This window comes from Nerophis ophidion, linkage group LG18 (assembly GCF_033978795.1).
Source record: "Nerophis ophidion isolate RoL-2023_Sa linkage group LG18, RoL_Noph_v1.0, whole genome shotgun sequence".
NCBI lineage: Eukaryota > Metazoa > Chordata > Actinopteri > Syngnathiformes > Syngnathidae > Nerophis > Nerophis ophidion.
The window spans coordinates 39,942,919-39,967,579 of record NC_084628.1 but is presented as its reverse complement, the minus strand read 5'-3'; the positions used below and the strand labels follow the sequence as shown (position 1 = coordinate 39,967,579).

At 40.0% G+C, this 24,661-nt stretch overlaps 2 protein-coding genes across 4 annotated transcripts in view; one reads left to right on the top strand and one right to left on the bottom strand.

The window, feature by feature from the left end:
* Positions 1–4,471, bottom strand: part of tsr1 (TSR1 ribosome maturation factor) — a 39,084-nt gene extending 34,613 nt beyond the window's left edge. Inside the window, exons 1-3 of the mRNA XM_061878117.1 lie at positions 4,297–4,471; positions 539–642; positions 252–480 (exon numbers count right to left, since the gene is read on the bottom strand). Of these exons, the coding sequence (XP_061734101.1) occupies positions 252–480; positions 539–642; positions 4,297–4,414 (451 nt within the window). The 5' untranslated portion in view covers positions 4,415–4,471. The remainder of the gene's footprint in view (positions 1–251; positions 481–538; positions 643–4,296) is intronic.
* Positions 4,472–6,306: 1,835 nt separating this feature from the next.
* taok1a (TAO kinase 1a) overlaps positions 6,307–24,661 on the top strand; it is a 57,872-nt gene continuing 39,517 nt past the window's right edge. For 2 of the 3 annotated variants that reach the window (XM_061878116.1, XM_061878114.1), the window contains exons 1-7: positions 6,307–6,955; positions 19,010–19,268; positions 22,299–22,370; positions 22,466–22,567; positions 22,716–22,761; positions 22,857–22,953; positions 23,037–23,150. In XM_061878116.1, the coding sequence (XP_061734100.1) occupies positions 19,137–19,268; positions 22,299–22,370; positions 22,466–22,567; positions 22,716–22,761; positions 22,857–22,953; positions 23,037–23,150 (563 nt within the window). In that variant the 5' untranslated portion in view covers positions 6,307–6,955; positions 19,010–19,136. Of the gene's footprint in view, positions 6,956–9,761; positions 9,841–19,009; positions 19,269–22,298; positions 22,371–22,465; positions 22,568–22,715; positions 22,762–22,856; positions 22,954–23,036; positions 23,151–24,661 lie in introns of all 3 variants that reach the window. The other variant, XM_061878115.1, reaches the window with a different exon arrangement.

The following is a 24,661-nucleotide window of genomic DNA, read 5'->3' as shown; positions in this document are numbered from 1 at the left end:
TTCAATAATAAATATGGCAGTGCCATGTTGGCATTTTTTTCCACAACTTGAGTTGATTTATTTTGGAAAACCTTGTTACATTCTTTAATGCATCCAGCGGGGCATCACAACAAAATTAGGCATAATGTGTTCATTCCACGACTCTATAAATCGGTATCGGTTGATATCGGAATCGGTAATGAAGAGCTGGACAATATCGGCAAAAAAGCCATTATCGGACATTTCTAGTTTTCGTAGCTCTTAATATTTACCTGTGTTGGCTTTTAGAAAGGTGAACCTTTGTTTAAAACGAGGCACGGCCAGCCCAAAACTGTCAGCGACGCCACTGATGCACTTCTCCTGATGCACGACTCCCCCCGCCTCTTCACGGCGGAGCAGTTTGGTGACAACGCTGGGGTCGACTCCGGCATGAAGCGACAGCACAGCAACCAGGTGAGGAGGACCGTCCCTGCTGCCTAAACGCCGTTTCTCTGTTAGAACCTGAAACGGCAAAGTTTGTCATCCGTCCAAAAGCCAGCAGAATATCATTTGGACATACCATGTCTCTCTTGTTCCTGCGGAGTTGATTGGCTTTGTTCCTTCTGTCCATCTTCCTTTGCTCTTTTCTTTGTTTTTTAGTGAGGGCAATCACAGATACCCTGCCTGTGACACACACAACACGCATGCATCAAATAAAAACCAGAGGTGCGCACTAACACGTTACATTTAATTAAGGAACTTATATCTAGTTTATGGCTTCACGGTGGCAGAGGGGTTAGTGCGTCTGCCTCACAATATGATGGTCCTACAGTCCTGGGTTCAAATCCAGGCTCGGGATCTTTCTGTGTGGAGTTTGCATGTTCTCCCCGTGAATGCGTGGGTTCCCTGCGGGTACTCCGGATTCCTCCCACCTCCAAAGACATGCACCTGGGGATAGGTTGATTGGCAACACTAAATTGGCCCTAGTGTGTGAATGTGAGTGTGAATGTTGTCTGTCTATCTGTGTTGGCCCTGCGATGAGGTGGCGACTTGTCCAGGGTGTACCCCGCCTTCCGCCCGATTGTAGCTGAGATAGGCGCCAGCGCCCCCCGCGACCCCAAAAAAGGGAATAAGCGGTAGAAAATGGATATCTGGTTTATTTAAAAAATAAAATAAAATTGTATATTTTTTTAATTGTACTTTTTAGATGGGACATACAGTACAGGCCAAAAGTTTGGACACATCTTCTCATTTAATGTGTTTCCTTTATTTTCATGACTATTTACATTGTAGATTTTCACATCAAAATTAAGAACATGGAGTTAAAAAAAGCTGAAAAAAAGTTTTATATTCTAGTGTCTTCAAAATTTAAGTTTTTAATATTTTTAATCATAATTTTTCAAGTGACCCATAGTGCTATACATGGTGAAACCCAAGATCTAACTTAGATTTAAAGCAGCATGGGTGAAGTGCCTTGCCCAAGGACACAACAGCAGTGATTAGGATGGTGGAAGCGGGGATCGATCCTTGAAACCTCAAGTTGCTGGCCCGGCCGCTCTACCAACAATGCCACGGCGCCAGTACAGGCCAAAGTTTGGACACACCTTCTCATTCAATGCGTGTTCTTTATTTCCATGACTATTTACATTGTAGATTGTCACATCAAAACTATGAATGAACACATGTGGAGTTATGTAAAATATAAAGTAAAATATATTTTAGTTTCTACAAAATAGCCCCCCTTTGCTCTGATTACTGCTTTGCACACTCTTGGCATTCTCTCCATGAGCTTCAAGAAGTGGTTTTTACTTCACAGGTGTGCTTGAAGTGAGGTAGCATCTCTAACTGTTACCGGGTGGTAACAGTTAGAGATGCTACCTCAGTAGAAGCATTTAAGTCCCATCTTAAAACTCATTTGTATACCCTAGCCTTAAAATAGACCCCCCCTTTTAGACCAGTTGATCTGCCATTTCTTTTCGGCTCTGCCCTTCTCACTTTCGTGGAGAGAGGGGGGGCACAGAATTGGTGACCCCAGATGAGGCGCTAGCTGTCCAAAGTCGGGGCCCAGAGTGGACCACTCATCTGTGCATTAGTTGGTGACGTGTCTGCACTGCTGACCTATGGACTGGACTCTCACACTATTATGTTAGATCCACTATGGACTGGACTCTCACACTATTATGTTAGATCCACTATGGACTGGACTCTCACACTATTATGTTAGATCCACTATGGACTGGACCCCCACACACTATTATGTTAGATCCACTATGGACTGGACTCCCACACACTATTATGTTAGATCCACTATGGACTGGACTCTCACAATTATGTTAGATCCACTATGGACTGGACTCTCACACTATTATGTTAGATCCACTATGGACTGGACTCTCACACTATTATGTTAGATCCACTATGGACTGGACTCTCACACTATTATGTTAGATCCACTATGGACTGGACTCTCACACTATTATGTTAGATCCACTATGGACTGGACTCTCACACTATTATGTTAGATCCACTATGGACTGGACTCTCACACTATTATGTTACATCCACTATGGACTGGACTCTCACACTATTATGTTAGATCCACAATGGACTGGACTCTCTCACTATTATGTTGGATCCACAATGGACTGGACTCTCACACTATTATGTTAGATCCACTATGGACTGGACTCTCACACTATTATGTTAGATCCACTATGGACTGGACTCTCACACTATTATGTTAGATCCACAATGGACTGGACTCTCACACTATTATGTTAGATCCACTATGGACTGGACTCTCACTATTATGTCAGATCCACTATTGACTGGACTCTCACACTATTATGTTAGATCCACTATGGACTGGACTCTCACGCTATTATGTTAGATCCACTATGGACTGGACTCTCACACTATTATGTTAGATCCACTATTGACTGGAGTCTCACACTATTATGTAAGATCCACTATGGACTGGAGTCTCACACTATTATGTTAGATCCACTATGGACTGGACTCTCACACTATTATGTTAGATCCACTATGGACTGGACTCACACACTATTATGTTAGATCCACAATGAACTGGACTCTCTCACTATTATGTTAGATCATTCATGGACTGGACTCTCACACTATTATGTTAGATCCACTATGAACTGGACTCACACACTATTATGTTAGATCCACTATGGACTAGACTCTCACTATTATGTTAGATCCACTATGGACTGGACTCTCACACTATTATGTTAGATCAACTATGGACTGGACTCACACACTATTATGTTAGATCCACTATGAACTGAACTGTCTCACTATTATGTTACATCCACTATGGACTGGACTCTCACACTATTATGTTAGATCCACTATTGACTGGACTCTCACTATTATGTTAGATCCACTATGGACTGGACTCTCACACTATTATGTTAGATCCACTATTGACTGGACTCTCACACTATTATGTAAGATCCACTATGGACTGGACTCTCACACTATTATGTTAGATCCACTATTGACTGGACTCTCACTATTAAGTTAGATCCACTATGGACTGGACTCTCACACTATTATGTTAGATCCACTATAGACTGGACTCTCACACTATTATGTTAGATCCACTATGGACTGGACTCTCACACTATTATGTTAGATCCACTATGGACTGGACTCTCACACTATTATGTTAGATCCACTATGGACTGGACTCTCACAATATTATGCTGGATCCACTATGGACTGGACTCTCACACTATTATGTTAGATCCACTATGGACTGGACTCTCACACTATTATGTTAGATCCACTATGGACTGGACTCTCACACTATTATGTTAGATCCACTATGGACTGGACTCACACTATTACCCACATCTGCAGTCCCCTCCAAGGTTTCTCATTGTCATCCCATTGGGTTGAGTTTTTCCTTGCCCTGATGTGGGATCTGAACCTGGGATGTGGTTGTGGCTTGTGCACCCCTTTGAGACACTCGTGATTTAGGGCTATATGAATAAACATTGATTGATTGATATTTTTGTGCAGTACTTAGTAAAAATTGTTGTTGTTTAAATGTGCAATAAAAACAAAGTGGATGGGATTGTTTCGTTTTAGATGTAGTCTCACACCACAGTAAACTACTGTACACTTGCAATGACAAAGATATTGTTAAATTTACATGTTTATTGACAGCGTCAATAAAAATGACATATTTAATTAAAGACATTTCAGCTTGTAGTGAAGATGAGACGTCATCACGTGTCTTCGTTCCACAACAATCTCACACTAACAACTACTACGTGTGTCTTATTGTGTCCCAAACACAACACTTACCTTTATGTTCCCTCTCAATTTCACCTTTCGTGCGATGCCTGCCATGTTTGTGGCCTTTGTTTTTCTGCTTGTAGACGCCAGCTCTGTGGCCTTGTTGTTTTTCGCCCTCGGCAGCCATGTTCACCACGTGGGCCGGCTCGGGCAGATCACTTCCGCCGGACACTCATGCACTTCCGCTCTTCTTGCATTTTCAAAATAAAACCTGAAACGCTAAAAGAAGAAGAAAACAATATTTATAATAATATCAGATCACATAACACAACCAGTGGAAATATAAGAAATATATAAACATGTTACACGTTGTATATTGATTTAATAACAAACAAGACATATGCTATTATATTGCACATCAACCCTCCCGATTTTCCTGGGAGACTCCCAAATTCCAGTGCCCCTCCCGAAAATCTCCCAGGGCAACCATTGTCACGAACTTCTCCCGATTTTCTCCCTAACGACAATATTGGGGGTGTGCCTCTAGCGTCCTCTCTCACCTGAAAGCTTCACCCTTGAAAGTCTGCATGCTGTCCTCAGTCATGTTTGCTGTTCCTCCATATAAACAGCCTGCCGGTCCAGTCACATAACATCTATGGCTTTTAGAACTCAGTGCACACACAACAACCTATCTGGATTCCATAAGCGATTCCATAAGGAATCGGTTTGATAAAAGGATAGGCATCGACGTCGATAATTTCTTAACGAGTATCATCCCTATCCTCCTTTTATTTGTAAATATATGTAGGATTTATATATATATATGTATATATATATATATGTATATATATAAATATTATATGTATAACCATATATTTATACATGTATATGTAGGATTTATATATATATTTATATATATCTATATATTTATTTATATATATATATATATATATATATATATATATACTTATATATATATAAATGAAGGAGGGTTTATATGTATATACTAATATATACACATAAGAAGGAGCATTTATACATATATATACATATATATATATACAGTATATATATACATACAAACATATATATATATATATACATATATATATATACATATATATATATACAGTATATATATACATACAAACATATATATATATACACACATATATTTATACATGTATATATCCTACATATATATATAGGATTTGTATATATATATTTATATATATATATTTATACATATATATATATATATATGTATATATATTTAGATAGATAGATATATAGATATATATATATTCATATATATGTATATATATGTGAAGTGAAGTGAAGTGAATTATATTTATATAGCGTTTTTCTCTAGTGACTCATAGCGCTTTTACATAGCGAAACCCAATATCTAAGTTACATTTATATATATACGAAGGAGGATTTATAAATATATAAATATACATATATATATATATATATATATATATATATATATATACATACATTTATATATACAGTATATATACACACATACATAAATATATATATATATTTATATATGTGTACATATATATATATATGAACCGGTAATATATATATATATATATATATATATATATATATATATATATATATATATATATATATATATATATATATATATATATATATATATATATATGCGTTCCCTCCGGGTACTCCGGCTTCCTCCCACCTCCAAAGACATGCACCTGGGGATAGGCCCCTCCCACCTCCAAAGACATGCACCTGAGGATAGGTTGATTGGCAACACTAAATGGTCCCTAGTATGTGAATGTGAGTGTGAATGTTGTCTGTCTATCTGTGTTGGCCCTGCGATGAGGTGGCGACTTGTCCATGGTGTACCCCGCCTTCCGCCTGATTGTAGCTGGAATAGGCACCAGCGCCCCCCGCAACCCCAAAGGGAATAAGCGGTAGGAAATGGATGGATGGATGGAGTTGGTGAATTATACTCCTCCCCCTCCAAACCACGCCCCCCGCCCCAACCCTGACCACGCCCCCACCCCTCACCTCCCGAAATCGGAGGTCTCAAGGTTGGCAAGTATGCATAGTGCTGTGTTTTACTTCTTTATCTCTTTTTTTCAACCAAGAATGATTTCCTCTGATTAGGGGGTACTTGAATTAAAAAAAATGTTGACAGGGGGTACATCACGGAAAAAGGTTGAGAAAGATGTCTATGGTTGAGAGCAACAGGCTGGCCGGGCGGAAGTGTTTTAGTGTGCGGAAAGAAGGCGGAGCCCCGGCCTCACTCACATACATCGAAGTATAAGTTAGCACGGTGACGTGCTCGGCCCTTTTTCTGACGTCCGCTTAGGACTTACTGGCCACTATCGTGGCTTGTTTAAGGGTGTTTGGGGGCCGTTTGAACTTCTCTGACGTCTGCCCTCGACGTGTTTTGACAAAAAAGGGAGGCGGCGGAGCGAGCCCTCGGCAGCCATCTTTGAAACCGCCTGCCGCTGCCAGGGGTGATTCGAGCATTCTGGCAACCCAGTCACTTCTGTGCACAGCCATCTTTTGGAGCCGCTGGGGGTGATTCCGGCATTCTGGCAACCCAGTCACTTCTTTAGGGTGGGGATTTTTTTTTCTTTTTTAAATGAACTGCGTTGTCTTCACGTTGCCGTCGTTTGACAGTTTCAAGAAGTGCAAGAACCCGACGCGCTAATCCGCCACCGTGGAGATGACGAGAAAGGTTGGTTTTCCTGAAGTGTTTGGCGTTTCGCGACGTTGTGAAGTGGCCTGTCAGAGTTGGAGCTAATGTGGCTAAGCTAATGTAGCAAACATCACATATCTTAGCTCGGAGTTCTGCTCTCTTGAGGAAAAATACCTGATTATAAAAGTGGACGCTGTTCCCTCAACCTTACAAACTCCTAAAATACACACACAGTTAACACGTGGTACACATTGTTAGTGTGGTTTTATCATTGGACACGTAACTTATTCACGCTAACGTCAAGTTTCTATGCTAACATTACAGCTAACGTTAGCGTGCGCAAACCTCACAAGCCAGTGTGCGCCACGCATTTAAAACACTCTTTAGCGATTTAAAAGTAGTATTTTGTCTTATTTTACCCTTGAAAAGTGACAGCAATGAGATAATCCTACTCATCTTTGAAAAGCTACTCGTGTCGCAACTTGAGTGACGGCTTTACCCTGCCACAGTTAATCTAGTTTACCCTGCCACAGGTAATATAGTTTACCCTGCCACAGGTAATCTAGTTTACCCTGCCACAGGTAATCTAGTTTACCTTGCCACAGGTAATATAGTTTACCCTGCCACAGGTAATCTAGTTTACCTTGCCACAGGTAATCTAGTTTACCTTGCCACAGGTAATCTAGTTTACCTTGCCACAGGTAATCTAGTTTACCTTGCCACAGGTAATCTAGTTTACCTTGCCACAGGTAATCTAGTTTACCTTGCCACAGGTAATCTAGTTTACCTTGCCACAGGTAATCTAGTTTACCTTGCCACAGGTAATCTAGTTTACCTTGCCACAGGTAATATAGTTTACCTTGCCACAGGTAATGTAGTTTACCTTGCCACAGGTAATGTAGTTTACCTTGCCATGGGTAATAAAGTTTACTATGCCACGGTTAGTATAGTTTACCTTTTCACGGGTAATCTTGACCTTGCTACAGGTAATCTAGTTTACCTTGCCACAGGTAATCTAGTTTACCTTGCCACATATAACATAGTTTACTTTTCCACGGGTAATCTTGACCATGCCACAGGCAATCTAGTGTACCTTGCCATGGGTAATCTAGTGTACTTTGCCACAGGTAACCTATTTTACCATGCCACAGGTAACCTATTTTACCATGCCACAGGCAATCTAGTTGACCATGCCACAGGTAATCTATTTTACCATGCCACAGGCAATCTAGTTGACCATGCCACAGGTAATCTATTTTACCATGCCACAGGTAATCTATTTTACCATGCCACAGGCAATCTAGTTGACCTTGCCACAGGTAATCTAGTTGACCTTGCTACAGGTAATCTAGTTGACCTTGCCACAGGTAATCTAGTTGACCTTGCCACGGGTAATCTAGTTGACCTTGCCAAGGGTAATCTAGTTTGCCTTGCCACAGGTAATCTAGTTTACCTTGCCACAGGTAATTTAGTTTACCTTGCCATGGGTAATATAGTTTGCCTTGCCACGGGTATTGTAGTTTACCTTGCCACGGGTAATCTGGTTTAATTTGCCACAGGTAATGTAGTTTACCTTGCCACGGGTATTGTAGTTTACCTTGCCACGGGTAATCTTGTTTACCTTGCCACAGGTAATCTGGTTTGCCTTGCCGCGGGTATTGTAGTTTACCTTGCCATGGGTAATCTGGTTTAATTTGCCACAGGTAATCTAGTTCACCTTGCCAATAGGTAATGTATTTTGCATTGCCATGAGTAATCTGGTTTGCCTTGCCAGGGGTAATCTAGTTTACTTTGCCACAGGCAAAATAGTTTTTACCTCGCCACGGGTAATCTATTTTACCTTGCCACGGGTAATCTATCTTACCTTGCCACGGGTAATGTACTTTACCTTGCCTCAGGTAATGTAGTTTACCTTGCCAGAGGCAATCTAGTTGACCTTGTTAAATGGTAAATGGGTTTTCTAACTTTTTTTTAAGGAACTCAAAGCGCTTTGACAGTATTTCCACATTCACCTATTCACACACACACATTCACACAGTGATGGCGGGAGCTGCCATGCAAGGCCCCAACCACCACCCATCAGGAGCAAGGGTGACGTGTCTTGCTCGAGGACACAACGTACGTGATTAGGGTGGTAGAATGTGGGGATTGAACCAGCAACCCCTCAGATTGCTGGCACGGCCACTCTACCAACTTCGCCACGCGTGTCCTTAGTTGACCAATCTAGTTGACTAGGTCACGGTAATCTAGTTGACCTTGTCACAGGCAATCTCCTTTACCATGCCACAGGCAATCTAGTTTACCTTGCCACAGGCAATCTAGTTTACCATGCCACGGGCAATCTAGTTTACCATGAATTAGGGCTGGGTGATATGGCCTTTTATATATCAATGATGAAATATTAACTGAAATATTAACATTGCAACACATGCCAATACGGCCTTTTTAGTTTTTTAAATTTCCCAGGAGTTTCGTCTTGAAAACGTCGTGTAATGATGACGTGTACGCAAGACGTCACGGGTTTTTAGGAAGTATGAGCGCTGCACACACAAACACAGCTAAAAGTTGTCTGCTTTAACGGCATAATTACACAGTATTTTGGACATCTGTGTTGCTGAATATTTTGCAATTTGTGTAATTAATATTGGAGAAGTCACAGTAGAAAGATGCAGTTGGGAAGCTTTGGCCTTTAGCCACACAAACACACGGTGATTCCTTGTTTAAAATTCCTGGAGGTGAAGCTTTACTATGGATCAGAGCGCGGTCAAGCAAACATGAATCACGACGGAATGTCAACCAGCAGTTTTCGGTGAGAAAATTGTGGTAAACAGTCGCTTCTTACCAGAGAAAAGCTGAGGTTGCCGTCGACTCCCATGAGACACTGCACGTCAAGACACCCATGGACGTACACCTCCGACTATCAGGTACTATTTAACTCACTAAAACACTAGCAACACAATAGAAAGATAAGGGATTTCCCAGAATTATCTTAGTAAATGTCTCTAAAAACAACGGAGTCCATCCCAATGCGATCGCGTTTTTTTTTTTAACTTATTTTTTTAAATTATTTTTTTCTAGTCCGACGCTATCAATATCCTCAAACACAAATCTTTCATCCTCGCTCAAATTAACGGGGAAATTGTCGATTTCTCGGTCCAAATAGCACTTTTTGTTGGAGGCTCCCATTAAAATCAATGTGAATATGTGAGGAGCCCCCACACGTGTGACGTCATCGTCTGTGACTTCCGGTAGAGGCAGGGCTTTTCTCTTAACTCCGAAAGTTGCAAACTTTATCGTGGATGTTCTCTACTAAATCCTTTCAGCAAAAATATGGCAATATCGCGAAATTATCAAGTATGACACATAGAATGGACCTGCTATCCCCGTTTAAATAAGAAAATCTCATTTCAGTAGGCCTTTAAACTTTCATGCAGAGAGAGAAGTCACAACTAAAAGTGTATTTATTAAACAGTTATTAAGCAGTTATTCAGCCAAAATAGAAAGTGCAAGATTGTCAGAGACATTTTAAACAAGCTATGAGTGCACTTTTGTGCATGATTTCACTTGGATGACATATCAAAACAACACTAAATTAAATTAAACTTTTTGTATAGAACGCCACTACAATATTTTAAAACAAATAAAGGGCACTTTTGTGCATGATGTCACAAGATATTTCAATGTGTCAAATAAAAATGAGAAGCATAATAGGAAATCAAATAGTGTATGTCCTTCGCAATGTGGTTGGTTCCTGGGGATGTTATCTCCTTCTGTTGTTGACTAGTTTTTTCATACGATGTTGATGTGGAAATGGTTGCTGGGTCATTTTGTTGGTGTGGCACCGACCTGAGATGTTGACATGCAGAGTTTCAAGCACTCTTCATTCTCTAGCGGGTGACTTTTGAAATGACGCTACAAATTAGCAGTAATGCTACTTTTTGTAGCAACGCTTTTGCCGCATACTTGATATATTACAGTTGTCTGTTCAACATCTTCCCGCTTGAAGCCAAACCCCTGCCAGACGATGGACCCCCCTGCTGTTTTTCTTGGGATTAATTCTTCCTCCATTTGTAACCAGATTCGCACCTTTTTTCTCTCGTATTACCCCTCGCACCGCTCTGCTTGCAACACAGCTAATGTTAGCCATGTCACCAACTCATCTGTTCGGCTAGAGCGTGTGATTTTGCACTCGCAACACTATGTGACGTATTTAGGAAGGTGCGCTTGTTTTACGTCTCTTGTGAGAAGGAGAGACAAGAACGAGTGGGAAGAGCCTGTAGTGTAATGCCCGCAGCTAAAAGCAACTGCGTGAGAACGTATACTCCAATATCACCATATAGTCATTTTCCATATCGCACAGAGACAAACCCGCAATATATCGAGTATATCGCCCAGCCCTACTCTCAACTCTTTATCACAGTCTAATGTATCCAGAGAGTATCTATTGCAATATTGTGTGGACTAGTACATATCCATAAAATGTACAAAAAATTTACATTACGCAAAGAAATGTGCAAAAATAGCTACCTCCTCTTTTTGACCTTTCTATTTAGGAAACTAAATGTATTATCTATTTATAATATCAACACAGTTCAGTCCTCTTCTTTTATCTATAAATGTACTTCCCTAATTCGCTTCCTACACCTTTCAAAAAGTATTTTAAGGACCAATTCGCAAGTTCATTATCATAATACTAGACAAACTGATACTCTCCGTCCTATCTTTGGTCGTATAACTCTTGGCCAGTTATCCATCAAACACAGAGGTCCTTTACTGTGGAATAGTCCCCGATGTACTCCTCATCTTCATCTTGAAACCTAGATTAAGGGCCAGCCTGATGAATGAATGAACATTCTCCATCTGTTCCTACCTTATAATGTAGCCCTATTACTTCCACACACTCACCTACACTCAATCCACACAAGGTAGACTACTTATCTTATTTTTTATATACTATGTTTGTTAATTTACTGCTTTAGATGAGAACCTTGCATAACCTTGCATTATTTTCTCACATGCACTTGTTTCTTATTACGTATTTCTCATTTATAATTTTGTTGTTGTTTTTTAACAATGTTTTCCTCTTGGACTGTTTAAATTGTGCAAATAAATAAAATGAAATAAAATCTATTAACCGATACCCAAAATTTTCACCATTCTCATCATGTTTTAGATGTTCTAATTAGATCTTGGACATGTGTGAATTACACATAAGAGAACAACACTTTCTTTTGATCTTTACAAAAAAGATCAGTTATATTAATACATCATGTTGGACATAGAGAACATACAAACCCTTTATTTATCGAATCAAAATACTGAAATTCCACCACATAGTGAATTTGTAAACATATCTGAAATTATACACAAAGCAGTCTATAACATGCTAGCCAAGAATATACAACAATTTGTCTCAAAAAAAGAGGAACAATATAATCTTAGAAAAATGTCATTTAAAACATTGGTACGCACGTACAACACTTAAGACCTTCAGTATATCAGTTTGTGGAATTAAATGATGGAATGGATTAAGCAAAGCAATCAAACAATGTACTAATATGATCCACGTCAAGAAACTCTTCAAACTTAAAGTGTTTACAAAGTACAAAGAAGAAGAACTATGATAAACACTCTGAATTTATTTCATCCATCCATTCATTTTCAAAATAATCTTACTCATCTCACCATATGAAATGTAATTTACTTCACCAAGTATTATTTATTTATTTTTATCGTGATTACTTATGGAGTATAAGGTGAATAAATTGAGAAGAGGAAGTGAACAACTTAGCAAATATGGAAAAGAAAAGGGGTAGGATTAAATAAGCTCTGCTTCTTCCTCCTCCTTTTCGAGCTTGTCGTAAAGAGAAACTGGAAATCGTGACGTGTAATGTTGTGTGCAACTCAAACTCAAAACGCGACACCAATTGCCTTACAACAGTGTGAACAGGAAGTGGTGAGACATGCCGCACGGTGAAGACATGAATCGGGAAATACCAACCTTCCAGCTTTGTTGTCTCGTCCTGCTGCATTCTTGGGCAGACGCGTGGTAGGTATGAGGTCTCCTCGTTCACGTGTCTGCTGAGCATTCCGCCGCAAAGTATGACAACAAAGCCAGTTCACATGACGATGTAGGCCTAAGGAATGGACAATAACCGCGCACAGTCGCCCACAGGGTAATGTCGCTTTAAGTCAGTGGTGTGGCCTGCTGCATGCATCTTGTGTGGAATTGGGAGTTGACAAAATGTGTCTGCTTGAACTGGAGGCTGGTAGTCTCAAGTCTTGTGACTCTTGCTTCAGTTTGCAGCTGATCATCTGAGCCACATTGGCCTTATTCAGCTTCCCTCGGTGAGCTTTTACAGTTGACATCTGTACGACAGTTTGCTGCGCAATAAAAACAACACCATTAATAAGTACATTCATTTTAGAGGGAGGACTGTATACATAATTTCAAACAAATACACAATCATTTTTCTCACATTCCTCCTCAGAATTTAGGATATGAAAGTATCGAGAGCTCCCTCAATAGTGTTGGGTGTGTTTTGCACAAATATATCCTTTATACCTACGTTTAGAAAGTTTTTAAAAGTCATTTTACATCACATTTTATCAGGCTATCTTCCTAGAGAGACTACAGGAGCTCAGTGTTTTTTGCGTTGAAAACATTTTTTGCGTTGGAATAATGCAGAGGCACACCACCAGCAGAAATCATTAAAAAAACAAAACTCAGTTGACGGTAAAAAGTCGTCGTCGCAATTGTTGGCTTTGACTTTAAAGCATAACCAAGCATGCATCACTATAGCTCTTGTCTCAAAGTAGGTGTACTGTCACCACCTGTCTCATCACACCCTGACTTATTTGGACATTTTTGCTGTTTTCCTGCGTGTAGTGTTTTACTTCTTGTCTTGCGCTCCTATTTTGGTGGCTTTTTCTTTTTTTTGCGTATTTTCCTGTAGCAGTTTCATGTCTTCCTTTTGAGCGATATTCCCTGCGTCTACTCTGTTTTAGCAATCAAGAATATTTCAGTTGCTTTTATCCTTCTTTGTGGGGACATTGTTGATTGTCCTGTCATGTTCGGCTGTCCATTGTAGACGCCGGTTTTGCTCCACAGTAAGTCTTTGCTGTAGTCCAGCATTGTGTTTTTGTTTACTTAGTAGCCAGTTCAGTTTTAGTTTCATTCTGCATAGCCTTCCCTAAGCTTCAATGCCTTTTCTTAGGGGCACTCACCTTTTTGTTTATTTTCGGTTTAAGTATTTGACCAGTGGTTCTTAACCTTGTTGGAGATACCAAACCCCACCAGTTTCATATGCGCATTCCCCGAACCCTTCTTTAGTGAAAAATAAAATGTTTTTTTTCTTAAATTCAAGACACATTTTTTATTTTTTTTCCTTCTTAAATTCAAGACAAATTTATGTTTGTTTGTTTTTTACTAGTGCACAAAATGAACTGTGCATGAACATCACCTTGTTCAAAGAACAAAATCAGCGCAGTGCATGAATTCTCAGCAAATTACACACCTGGGAAGCGGATGGAAAATTAAAAGGGAACATCGTTTGGGGGTATCAATAATATGGTGATAGGGAGAAGTTTTTATTTACACAATAAGTTGGGTGTGTCTTGACCTTCACGGCGGAGGCTCTGTCGAACCCCTGAGGCCGACTCACCGAACCCCGAGGGTTCGATCAAACCCAGGTTAAGAACCACTGCATTAGACACCTTTTTACCTGTAGGCTGCCTCCCGCTGTTAACGACATCTACAAAGCATTTAGCTACCAGCTGCCACCTACTGATACGGAAGAGTATTACACGGTTACTCTGCCGAGATCTTGACAGCTTCGTCACTCAACAACACATCGTTTGCAGACTATAGTTACTGGTTTGCAAAAAATATATTTAACCCAAATAGGTGAAATTAGATCATCTCCCATGGCACACCAGACAGTGGTTGAAAAACACTGCAGTAGCTTATTAACCGAAGAAAAAAAAACTGCTAAAGCTTCCACGTCTGTGGCTGAAAGTTTATAGTGGCAGAGCTTCAGATTTATTTTAGGAATGAGTATTTTCTTTATTTTTATTTTTACAAAGCTCTCCTCGAATATTTGGTGGGTGTACACAAGACAGGCTGTTCAAGCTCGGGGAGGTTCATGTCCAAGAAGAAGGAGAAACACTGAACTTTAAAACCGATCGCTTGTTCTCTCAAGTGTGGAGCAAACATTGGAGAAAGGTGATTGATTTTTCTCACTTTTCGTGCTCATAATCAGGCTGTAGAAATAATATCATTTAAACATCCATTTTACATTTTACTTTGATACAATTTTGTTGTCAGTTATAACTGTTTTGTAGACCTGAATGTTGATCAATTGTGTCCTGAAGCAATTGAGGCAAAGTGGACTGCAGTATGCTGTTGATTCAGTCTCAACCAGTTTTCAGTCCAAAAAGCAAACAGTTACAGCTTGACTAGCTCTGTCATTTGTCCTGGCTATTGAACCGTTTTATCATTTGTTGCATGCAGAGGTGGGAAAAATATTGGATTCTAACATTTAGAACGTGGACGATTCATGATTCGATGGACAAATGTCCAAACATTGATTACTTACCTATGTTGAATAATGTAATAGAGACTGTTCTAAAATGTGGCATTAATGGTAATGTCCTGTAAGCAGTACTTCTGGATTTGGTTGTGAATAACCATGGGAGAACAGTTAGCTAACATTCTTTTAACGCAGGGGTTGGGAACTTATGTCTCTGGAGCCAGATATGGCTCTTTTGATGAATTTATCTGGCTCTCACATAAATCTTTGCTGACATTGCTTAACACGATAAGTAATGAATAATTCCACTGGTAATCACAATGTAAAAATAACGTTTAAAATATAAAATATTCTCCATGCATTTTAATTCATCCATCCGATTTGTACCGCACCGGTTCAAGAAAAAACGGGTTACTGGAGCCTATCTCAGCTGCAGTCGGGCGGTAGGGGGGGTACATCCTGGACAAGTCACCACCTCATCACAGGGCCAACACAGATAGACAACATTCACACTCACATTCACACACTAGGGCCAATTTAGTGTTGCCTATCAACCTATCCCCAGGTGCACGTATTTGGAAGTGGGAGGGGCCTATCCCCAGGTGCATGTCTTTGGAGGTGGGAGGGGCCTATTCCCAGGTGCATGTCTTTGGGGGTGGGAGGGGCTTATCCCCAGGTGCATGTCTTTGGGGGTGGCAGGAAGCCGGAGTACCCGTAAGGGAACCCACACAGTCACGGGGAGAACATGCAAACTCCACACAGAAAGATCCTGAGCGCAGGATCGAACCCCGAACCTTCGTTATTGTGAGGCAGATGCACTAACCCTTCTCGCACCGTGTTGCTCTCACAGAAGTACATTTTAAAATCCCGACCCCTGTTTTAATGTTATATCAGACCTGGGCCACATGCGGCCCGTTAATCTTTTCAATCTGACCCGCCGGACATTCCCAAATAATTTTTTTAGATCTTTAAGATGGAATGTGTAACTGCCATTATGATGTGCGGTGATGTTTTCTAATGATCCCAAGTCTTCAACTATACAAAGTATTTCAATGGTTGGAATCTGCACATTTGCATGATATTTTAGTGACTCGTGTTGTCCCGATGCCAATATTATTTCGATACTTTCTGAATCTTTTCTAAATAAAGGGGACCGGGAAAAAAGTGCATTATTGGCTTTATTTTAACAAAAGATCTTAGGGTGTGGCGGACCGGTACTTTTCAGAGGCGCTCTGGTACCGAATATAACATATTAGTATCGCGGTACTATGCTAATACCCGTATAACATACAACCCTACTAGTGACTATGGTAATCTACGTCACAGCAGCTGAGACGAGGCACAAAGCAGTGTGGGTGGGGAGCGTTTCCACAGAGTGTTTTCAGAGCCTGAAATGTGGGTGTCAGTGACAGATGCGGAAGGAGATTTTTACAAGAAGCTTCTGAAGTGTAGTGATTCATCGGATGTATCAGATTGTAGATATTTTTTTACCCTTCGCGTCCATATTTCGCTGTTTGTTGCATTTGGCTTGATTGTAAAATATGTGGATAGAGAGTAGGTGTGATGTTCATATGTTGCCAATATTCAGGGTTTTATCCTTCATAGAAAAACGTAAAATTCATTTCCGTTTTTAAGGCGGTCTGTCATAACCTTTTTAGCAATCAGACTTTACTGTGACGTTTTATATTAGTTTCCCCAAAAATAGATACACCGGCCCCCAGACGCATTTTTTTTCTCAAAATTTGGCCCTCCGAGTCAAAATAATTGTCCAGGCCTGCGTTATGTTTGCTGGGTTAGCACGGACCCATGCACGGTTCATATATGCTAGCAGCGGCACTAGATTTGATGTGAAGTAGTGAAACAAAGAATGTATGACAGCAGAGAGCAGCCCGCTAAGAAGAGGAAGTAAGCAAGTAGATGAACAAGTCAGGAGACTCAAAAGTAACAACACAGTTTGGCCGTCAGTGAACACAGTTGATAGATGACACGTCTTTGTAGATATTTTAATATCATTAATAATTAAATGGAATAAATGTATTGTGTGTGTATATATAATATGCAATATATTAAACAATATACACAATAATAATATACATCCATCCATCCATCCATTTTCTACCGCTTATTCCCTTTCAGGGTCGCGGGGGGCGCTGGCGCCTAGCTCAGCTACAATCGGGCGGAAGGCAGGGTACACCCTGGACAAGTCGCCACCTCATCGCAGGGCCAACAGAGATAGACAGACAACATTCACACTCACATTCACACACTAGGGCCAATTTAGTGTTGCCAATCAACCTGTAATTAAATTTGAAAGAAAAATACATTTATAATGAAATCATAGCCCCAAATCATAATGAAATGTTGAGGTGCCCCCCCTGCAGCCGTGTGTGTGTGTGTGTGTGCGCGCGTGTATGTGCGCGCGCGTGTGTGTGTGTACACAGCGTGTGGTATGCTTGAAAACATGTGTTTTCCGTGTGCGTACAGGTTTGACAAGATGTCCCGTCTCTGGAATGCTTTGTCCTACTTAGCATGGCACCTAACTAGTGAGGCAGCAGCCAGTGCCTTAAGTCAGTGGTTCTCAAATGGGGGAACGCGTACCCCTGAGGGGACTTGAAGGTATGCCAAGGGGTACGTGAGATTTCAGAAAAAAAAATTGTAAAAATAGCAACAATTCAAAAATCCTTTATAAATATATTTATTGAATAATACTTCAACAAAATATGAACGTAAGTGCATAAACTGTGGGGAAAAAAATACTTTATCAGACAGATTTTTTGTGGACATGTTCCATAAATATTGATGTTAAAGATTTATTTTTTTTAAAATAAATGTTCATGAATCCAGATGGATCTCTATTACAATCCCCAAAGAGGGCACTTTAAGTGGATGATTACTTCTATGTGTAGAAATATTTATTTATAAATGAATCACTTGTTTATTTTTCAACAAGTTTTTAGTTATTTTTATATCTTTTTTTCCAAATAGTTCAAGAAAGACCACTACAAATGAGCAATATTTTGCACTGTTATACAATTGAATAAATCAGAAACTGATGACATAGTGCTGTATTTTACTTCTTTATCTCTTTTTTTCAACCAAAAATGCTTTGCTCTGATCAGGGGTACTTGAATTAAAAAAAATGATCACAGGGGGTACATCACTGAAAAAAGGTTGAGAACCACTGCCTTCAGTGACATCTGTCTGTCATACATAAGACTTGTTGTGCTGTAGTGTGAGGTGTACTTTTTCACGAGCCTGCCCTTTTCATTTTAATAACTGAAGTTACGGCTGCCATGGCAACAGACTTATCTGTTGCCACCCAGGATGTCCTCCACCCCTGAACCATGTCATTATTCCACCACCGTCTCATTTGTCACACACACTTTAGTTAAATACGTCTGCTTTTCCAAAGAGCATTTGATGAAGTTGTAGTCAGGAACATTCTTTAAATTGAAGCTGTAAAATATAACCTACTAAATTTAGAGACAATGTTTTAAGTCTTCCTTAATTACCATACAAGTGTTTGTAGTATTTAATGTTTGTTAATCTAATGTGCTTTCAGTTGTGACCACGTATGAGACCGCTGTCCTGCAGATGAGCCGTCGGTGGGGGATACCTAGTCGCTGTCGCAGACCCAGATAGTTTGGCGGCAGCGGCATTTCCCCCCACCCCCCACCCATCTCTCCATTATGCCCAACAGCAGTCGGGCGGGGAGCCTGAAGGACCCCGAAATTGCTGAGCTTTTCTTCAAGGAAGATCCGGAGAAGTTCTTCACCGATCTGCGTGAGATAGGACATGGCAGCTTTGGAGCTGTGTATTTCGTAAGTTCCCAAGCTTCCAGTCTGCAGAGCTCAAAACATTTATGTGTGTGTGTGTGTGTGTGTGTGTGTGTGTGTGTGTGTATATATATATATATATATATATATATATATATATATATATATATATACATATACATATACATATACATATTCGGGGTGTAACGGTACACAAAAATTTTGGTTCGGTACGTACCTCGGTTCAGAGGTCACGGTTCGGTTCATTTTCGGTACAGTAAGAAAAACTAAATATACATTTTTTGATTATTTATTTAACAAATTTCCTAAATCTTCCACCAAAAATATTTTTCTTAGTGGAATATTTGATGTGAAGTAATCGGAAACTTGGATTGGTCAATAATTTATAATAACATTGATTTTGATTCAATATTATGTTTTGAGCAATGACAGTTTGAAAGAAAAAAAACAGCTTTGTTTTATTAGTCAACGTTGCAACTTTTTCTAAATTACATTTAGCCTTTTAAACTTTTTAATTTCACGGACATAGTAATTGCGCCGCATGTTGTGTTTATGCACACCGAGGCACCATGAATTGATTAACGTGGACCCCGACTTAAACAAGTTGAAAAACTTATTGGGGTGTTACCATTTAGTGGTCAATTGTACGGAATATGTACTGTATCAATCAATCAATCAATTTTTATTTATATAGCCCCAAATCCCAAATGTCTCAAAGGACTGCACAAATCATTACGACTACAACATCCTCGGAAGAACCACAAAAGGGCAAGGAAAACTCACACCCAATGGGCAGTGAGAATTTACATCCAGTGGGACGCCAGTGACAATGCTGACTATGAGAAACCTTGGAGAGGACCTCAGATGTGGGCAACCCCCCCCCCCCCCCTCTAGGGGACCGAAAGCAATGGATGTCGAGCGGGTCTAACATGATACTGTGAAAGTTCAATCCATAGTGGCTCCAACACAGCCGCGAGAGTTCAGTTCAAAGCGGATCCAAGTACTGTGCAATCTACTTATAAAAGTTTCAATCAATCATAAAAACAACAACACACGGCATGCTAGCAACGACTGGGCTATGATAGACTGACCACACCTCCTCTTTTCACGGGATATGTCCTCTTTGCGGAGCTGTCCAGGTGGAGTTTCTTAAATGCTTTGAATGTCCGGTATATTAAGTTATGGTTGCATGTATTTTCAATGCATGTTCAGGGTTAAGAAGGGGTTAAAAACAAAAAGTGGTGCACGCAGCGTTAACTTTGGTGAGGGAGGTGCAGAGACAGAGAGAGCGAGAGAGTTATGATAAACGTGCATGCGTCGCCAGGCTCTGCTTTTTATCCTTTGATTAATCAGATTTAATTTTTTATTATCTATAGCAGGGGTGTCAAAAGTGTGCCCCGGAGGCCATTTGCTGCCCACAGCTAATGTTTTAAAGGCCCACGGCACATTCTAAAAATACTATTAAAATAAACAAAAATATAAACAGAAGTGAAATAAAAAAGCTTAAAGGCTAAATGTAATTTAGAAAAAGTTGCAACGTTGACTAATAAAGCAAAGCTGTTTTTTTTTACATTTCAAACTGTCATTGCTCAAAACATCATCCATCCATCCATCCATTTTCTACCGCTTATTCCCTTTTGGGGTTGGGGTTGCGGGGGGCGCTGGCGCCTATCTCAGCTACAATATTGAATCAAAATCAATGTTATTATGAATTATTGACCTATCCAGGTTTCCCATTACTTCACATCAAATATTCCACTAAGAAAAATATTTTTGGTGGAAGATACAAACATACATATACACATACATGTACATATACATTCACTGTACAAACATACATATACACATACTGTACATAAACATTCATTGTACAAACATACATATACACATGCTGTACATATACAAGCACATAATCACGTTTCATGAAACATATATTAACGTTGTTGCCCTAGGGTAAACTGGGTAACACATGGCACACTGACAAAACTTTACCTCTTGTTACTATAACAATCTACAAGGTTAATATAGGTTGCTTCTCTTTCTTCCCCTTCATTTTTCTGCATTATTTTGTATCTGTAGTTATCATTATGTATATGTATTGTTGCATTTGAACAACTGTATTGTTAATAGAGGTAAATTATTGGTATTGTTCATGATCAATAGCACTATTTCTATTGGTATTTGTATTGCTCCATTTGTAGTGTAATAATGCTCATTGTCATTTCTGTATTATTTATTTTGCTAACTGATTCTTTGCTATCACTTTTACCATCGTATTTGTACATACCGTATTTCCTTGAATTGCTGCAGGGCATATAGTATGCGCCTGACTTGAATTACTGCCGGGTCAAACTCTCTTCACCAAAATAATTAGCGCATGCTTAGTATTACCGCCTGGTCAAACTCGTGACGTCACGAGTGACACTTCCTCTGTCATCATTTTCAAAATGGAGGAGGCTGATTTTAATACCGGTAATTTGAAATCCCTTAAATGGAAGAAGATTAAGAGCTTTTCAGTAGGATTTAAGGTCCAAGCTTACATCACACTCAAATTTTTACTGCCTACCTTTGGTAAGTGCCGGAGTGTGAAGAGATTTTTAAATAATTAGCGCAGGCTTACTTCTACCGCATGCCTTTGGTAAGCGCCCCGGCGGCAATTCAAGGAAATACGGTATCCTACTTGATGTTGCTCTATTGTTGCTGTTGTTGTCTCTCTGTCTTATCCCCCTCTCATTCACACAATTTCCCCCTCAGTCTTCCTTTTTTCCTCTTTCTATCCCCTCCTGCTCCTGTCCGGCTGCACCAAACAATAAATAAATACATTTAATGAAGTCAAATACAAATAAGGCAACAAGAGAAGTATCCTACACTTCTCTTTTGTAAAGTAAATCTGCACAGCCGACATGGGCATCTACATCGACTATATGATTGGCCTGAAAATCTGGACAGGACAAAAAAATAAAACACTATTTGAATGACCTTTTGTGAGTACGACCTTAGTAAAGTTGAAACAAGGAGCATCGTCTCATTTTCTCTTTTGTGCTTGTAATTCAGGCACAGGATGTGCGAACTAGCGAAGTGGTGGCCATCAAGAAAATGTCTTACAGTGGAAAGCAGTCCAGTGAGGTATGACCCCCCCCCCCTCCACTAACAGCAATTACTTGATAATGATTAGCCACACATTTTTGCTGTGAGACCTAAATGCGTTTTACTCTCTCCAGAAATGGCAAGACATTATCAAGGAAGTAAAATTCTTGCAAAGAGTACAACATCCAAACAGCATCGAGTACAAAGGCTGTTACCTGCGAGAGAACACAGCATGGGTGAGAAGCAAAATGAGAACACGTTAAGGGTTCTGTTGGAGTCATGTGCATGCTTTGTTGGGCAGGTGTCTTACTTTTAGTAGTTTCACTTAAACCACTGTATGTTAGAAGTGCATCAAACCGTTTTGACAACATATGTCTGTTTTAGCTGGTGATGGAGTATTGTCTCGGATCTGCTTCCGATCTACTAGAGGGTAAGTTGAAGTTTTGCAAAGGACCCCTTTCAAAATAATCCTTGTGACTTTCAATTCTTGATTCACAATGTCCCTAATTGTTTAATTCCATCCAGTTCACAAGAAACCCCTTCAAGAAGTGGAAATAGCTGCAATAACCCATGGTGCTCTTCAAGGTTTGGCTTATCTTCACTCCCACAACATGATTCACCGGTGAGTGTTCCAGAATGATTTGTAAGAGGCTTTTTTTTGTTTTGTGTGCAGAGTTATCATTTTCCTTCTCATGTGCTTAACAGAGATATCAAGGCAGGAAACATCTTACTGACAGAGCCGGGCCAGGTAAAACTTGCAGATTTTGGCTCTGCCTCCATCGCCTGCCCAGCCAACTCTTTTGTTGGGACACCATATTGGTACGTTCAGAAACACTCATTGCACACCACCTACAGCGGGGGAAATACGTGTTTAATGCCCTGCTGATTTCTAAGCTCAGCCCCTACAAATACGTGAACAGTCCAAAATTGTTATAGTAACCGAGAGACAAAATGTATAAAAAGTAGGGGTGCACACATCTTAGGGACCTTTACCAGAGGAAACATGTATAAAAATTAGGGGTGCACACATCTTAGGGACCTTTAGCAGAGGAAAAATGTACAAAAAGTAGGGGTGCACACATCTTAGGGACGTTTAGCAGAGGAAAAATTTATAAAACGTAGGGGTGCACACATCTTAGGGACCTTTAGCAGAGGAAAAATGTATAAAAAGTAGGGGTGCACACATCTTAGGGACGTTTAGCAGAGGAAAAAATTATAAAACGTAGGGGTGCACACATCTTAGGGACCTTTAGCAGAGGAAAAATGTGTAAAAAGTAGGGGTGCACACATCTTAGGGACTTTTAGCAGAGGAAACATTTATAAAACGTAGGGGTGCACACATCTTAGGGACCTTTAGCAGAGGAAAAATTTATAAAAAGTAGGGGTGCACACATCTTAGGGACCTTTAGCAGAGGAAAAATTTATAAAAAGTAGGGGTGCACACATCTTAGGGACCTTTAGCAGAGGAAAAATGTAAGAAAAGTAGGGGTGCGCACATCTTAGGGACCTTTATCAGAGGAAAAATTTATAAAACGTAGGGGTGCACACATCTTAGGGACCTTTAGCAGAGGAAAAATGTATAAAACGTAGGGGTGCACACATCTTAGGGACCTTTAGCAGAGTAAAAATGTATAAAACGTAGGGGTGCACACATCTTAGGGACCTTTAGCAGAGGAAAAATGTATAAAAAGTAGGGGTGCACACATCTTAGGGACCTTTAGCCAAGGAAAAATGTACAAAAAGTAGGGGTGCACACATCTTAGGGACGTTTAGCAGAGGAAAAATGTATAAAACGTAGGGGTGCACACATCTTAGGGACCTTTAGCAGAGGAAAAATGTATAAAAAGTAGGGGTGCACACATCTTAGGGACGTTTAGCAGAGGAAAAAATTATAAAACGTAGGGGTGCACACATCTTAGGGACCTTTAGCAGAGGAAAAATGTGTAAAAAGTAGGGGTGCACACATCTTAGGGACATTTAGCAGAGGAAACATTTATAAAACGTAGGGGTGCACACATCTTAGGGACCTTTAGCAGAGGAAAAATTTATAAAAAGTAGGGGTGCACACATCTTAGGGACCTTTAGCAGAGGAAAAATTTATAAAAAGTAGGGGTGCACACATCTTAGGGACCTTTAGCAGAGGAAAAATGTAAGAAAAGTAGGGGTGCGCACATCTTAGGGACCTTTATCAGAGGAAAAATTTATAAAACGTAGGGGTGCACACATCTTAGGGACCTTTAGCAGAGGAAAAATGTATAAAACGTAGGGGTGCACACATCTTAGGGACCTTTAGCAGAGTAAAAATGTATAAAACGTAGGGGTGCACACAT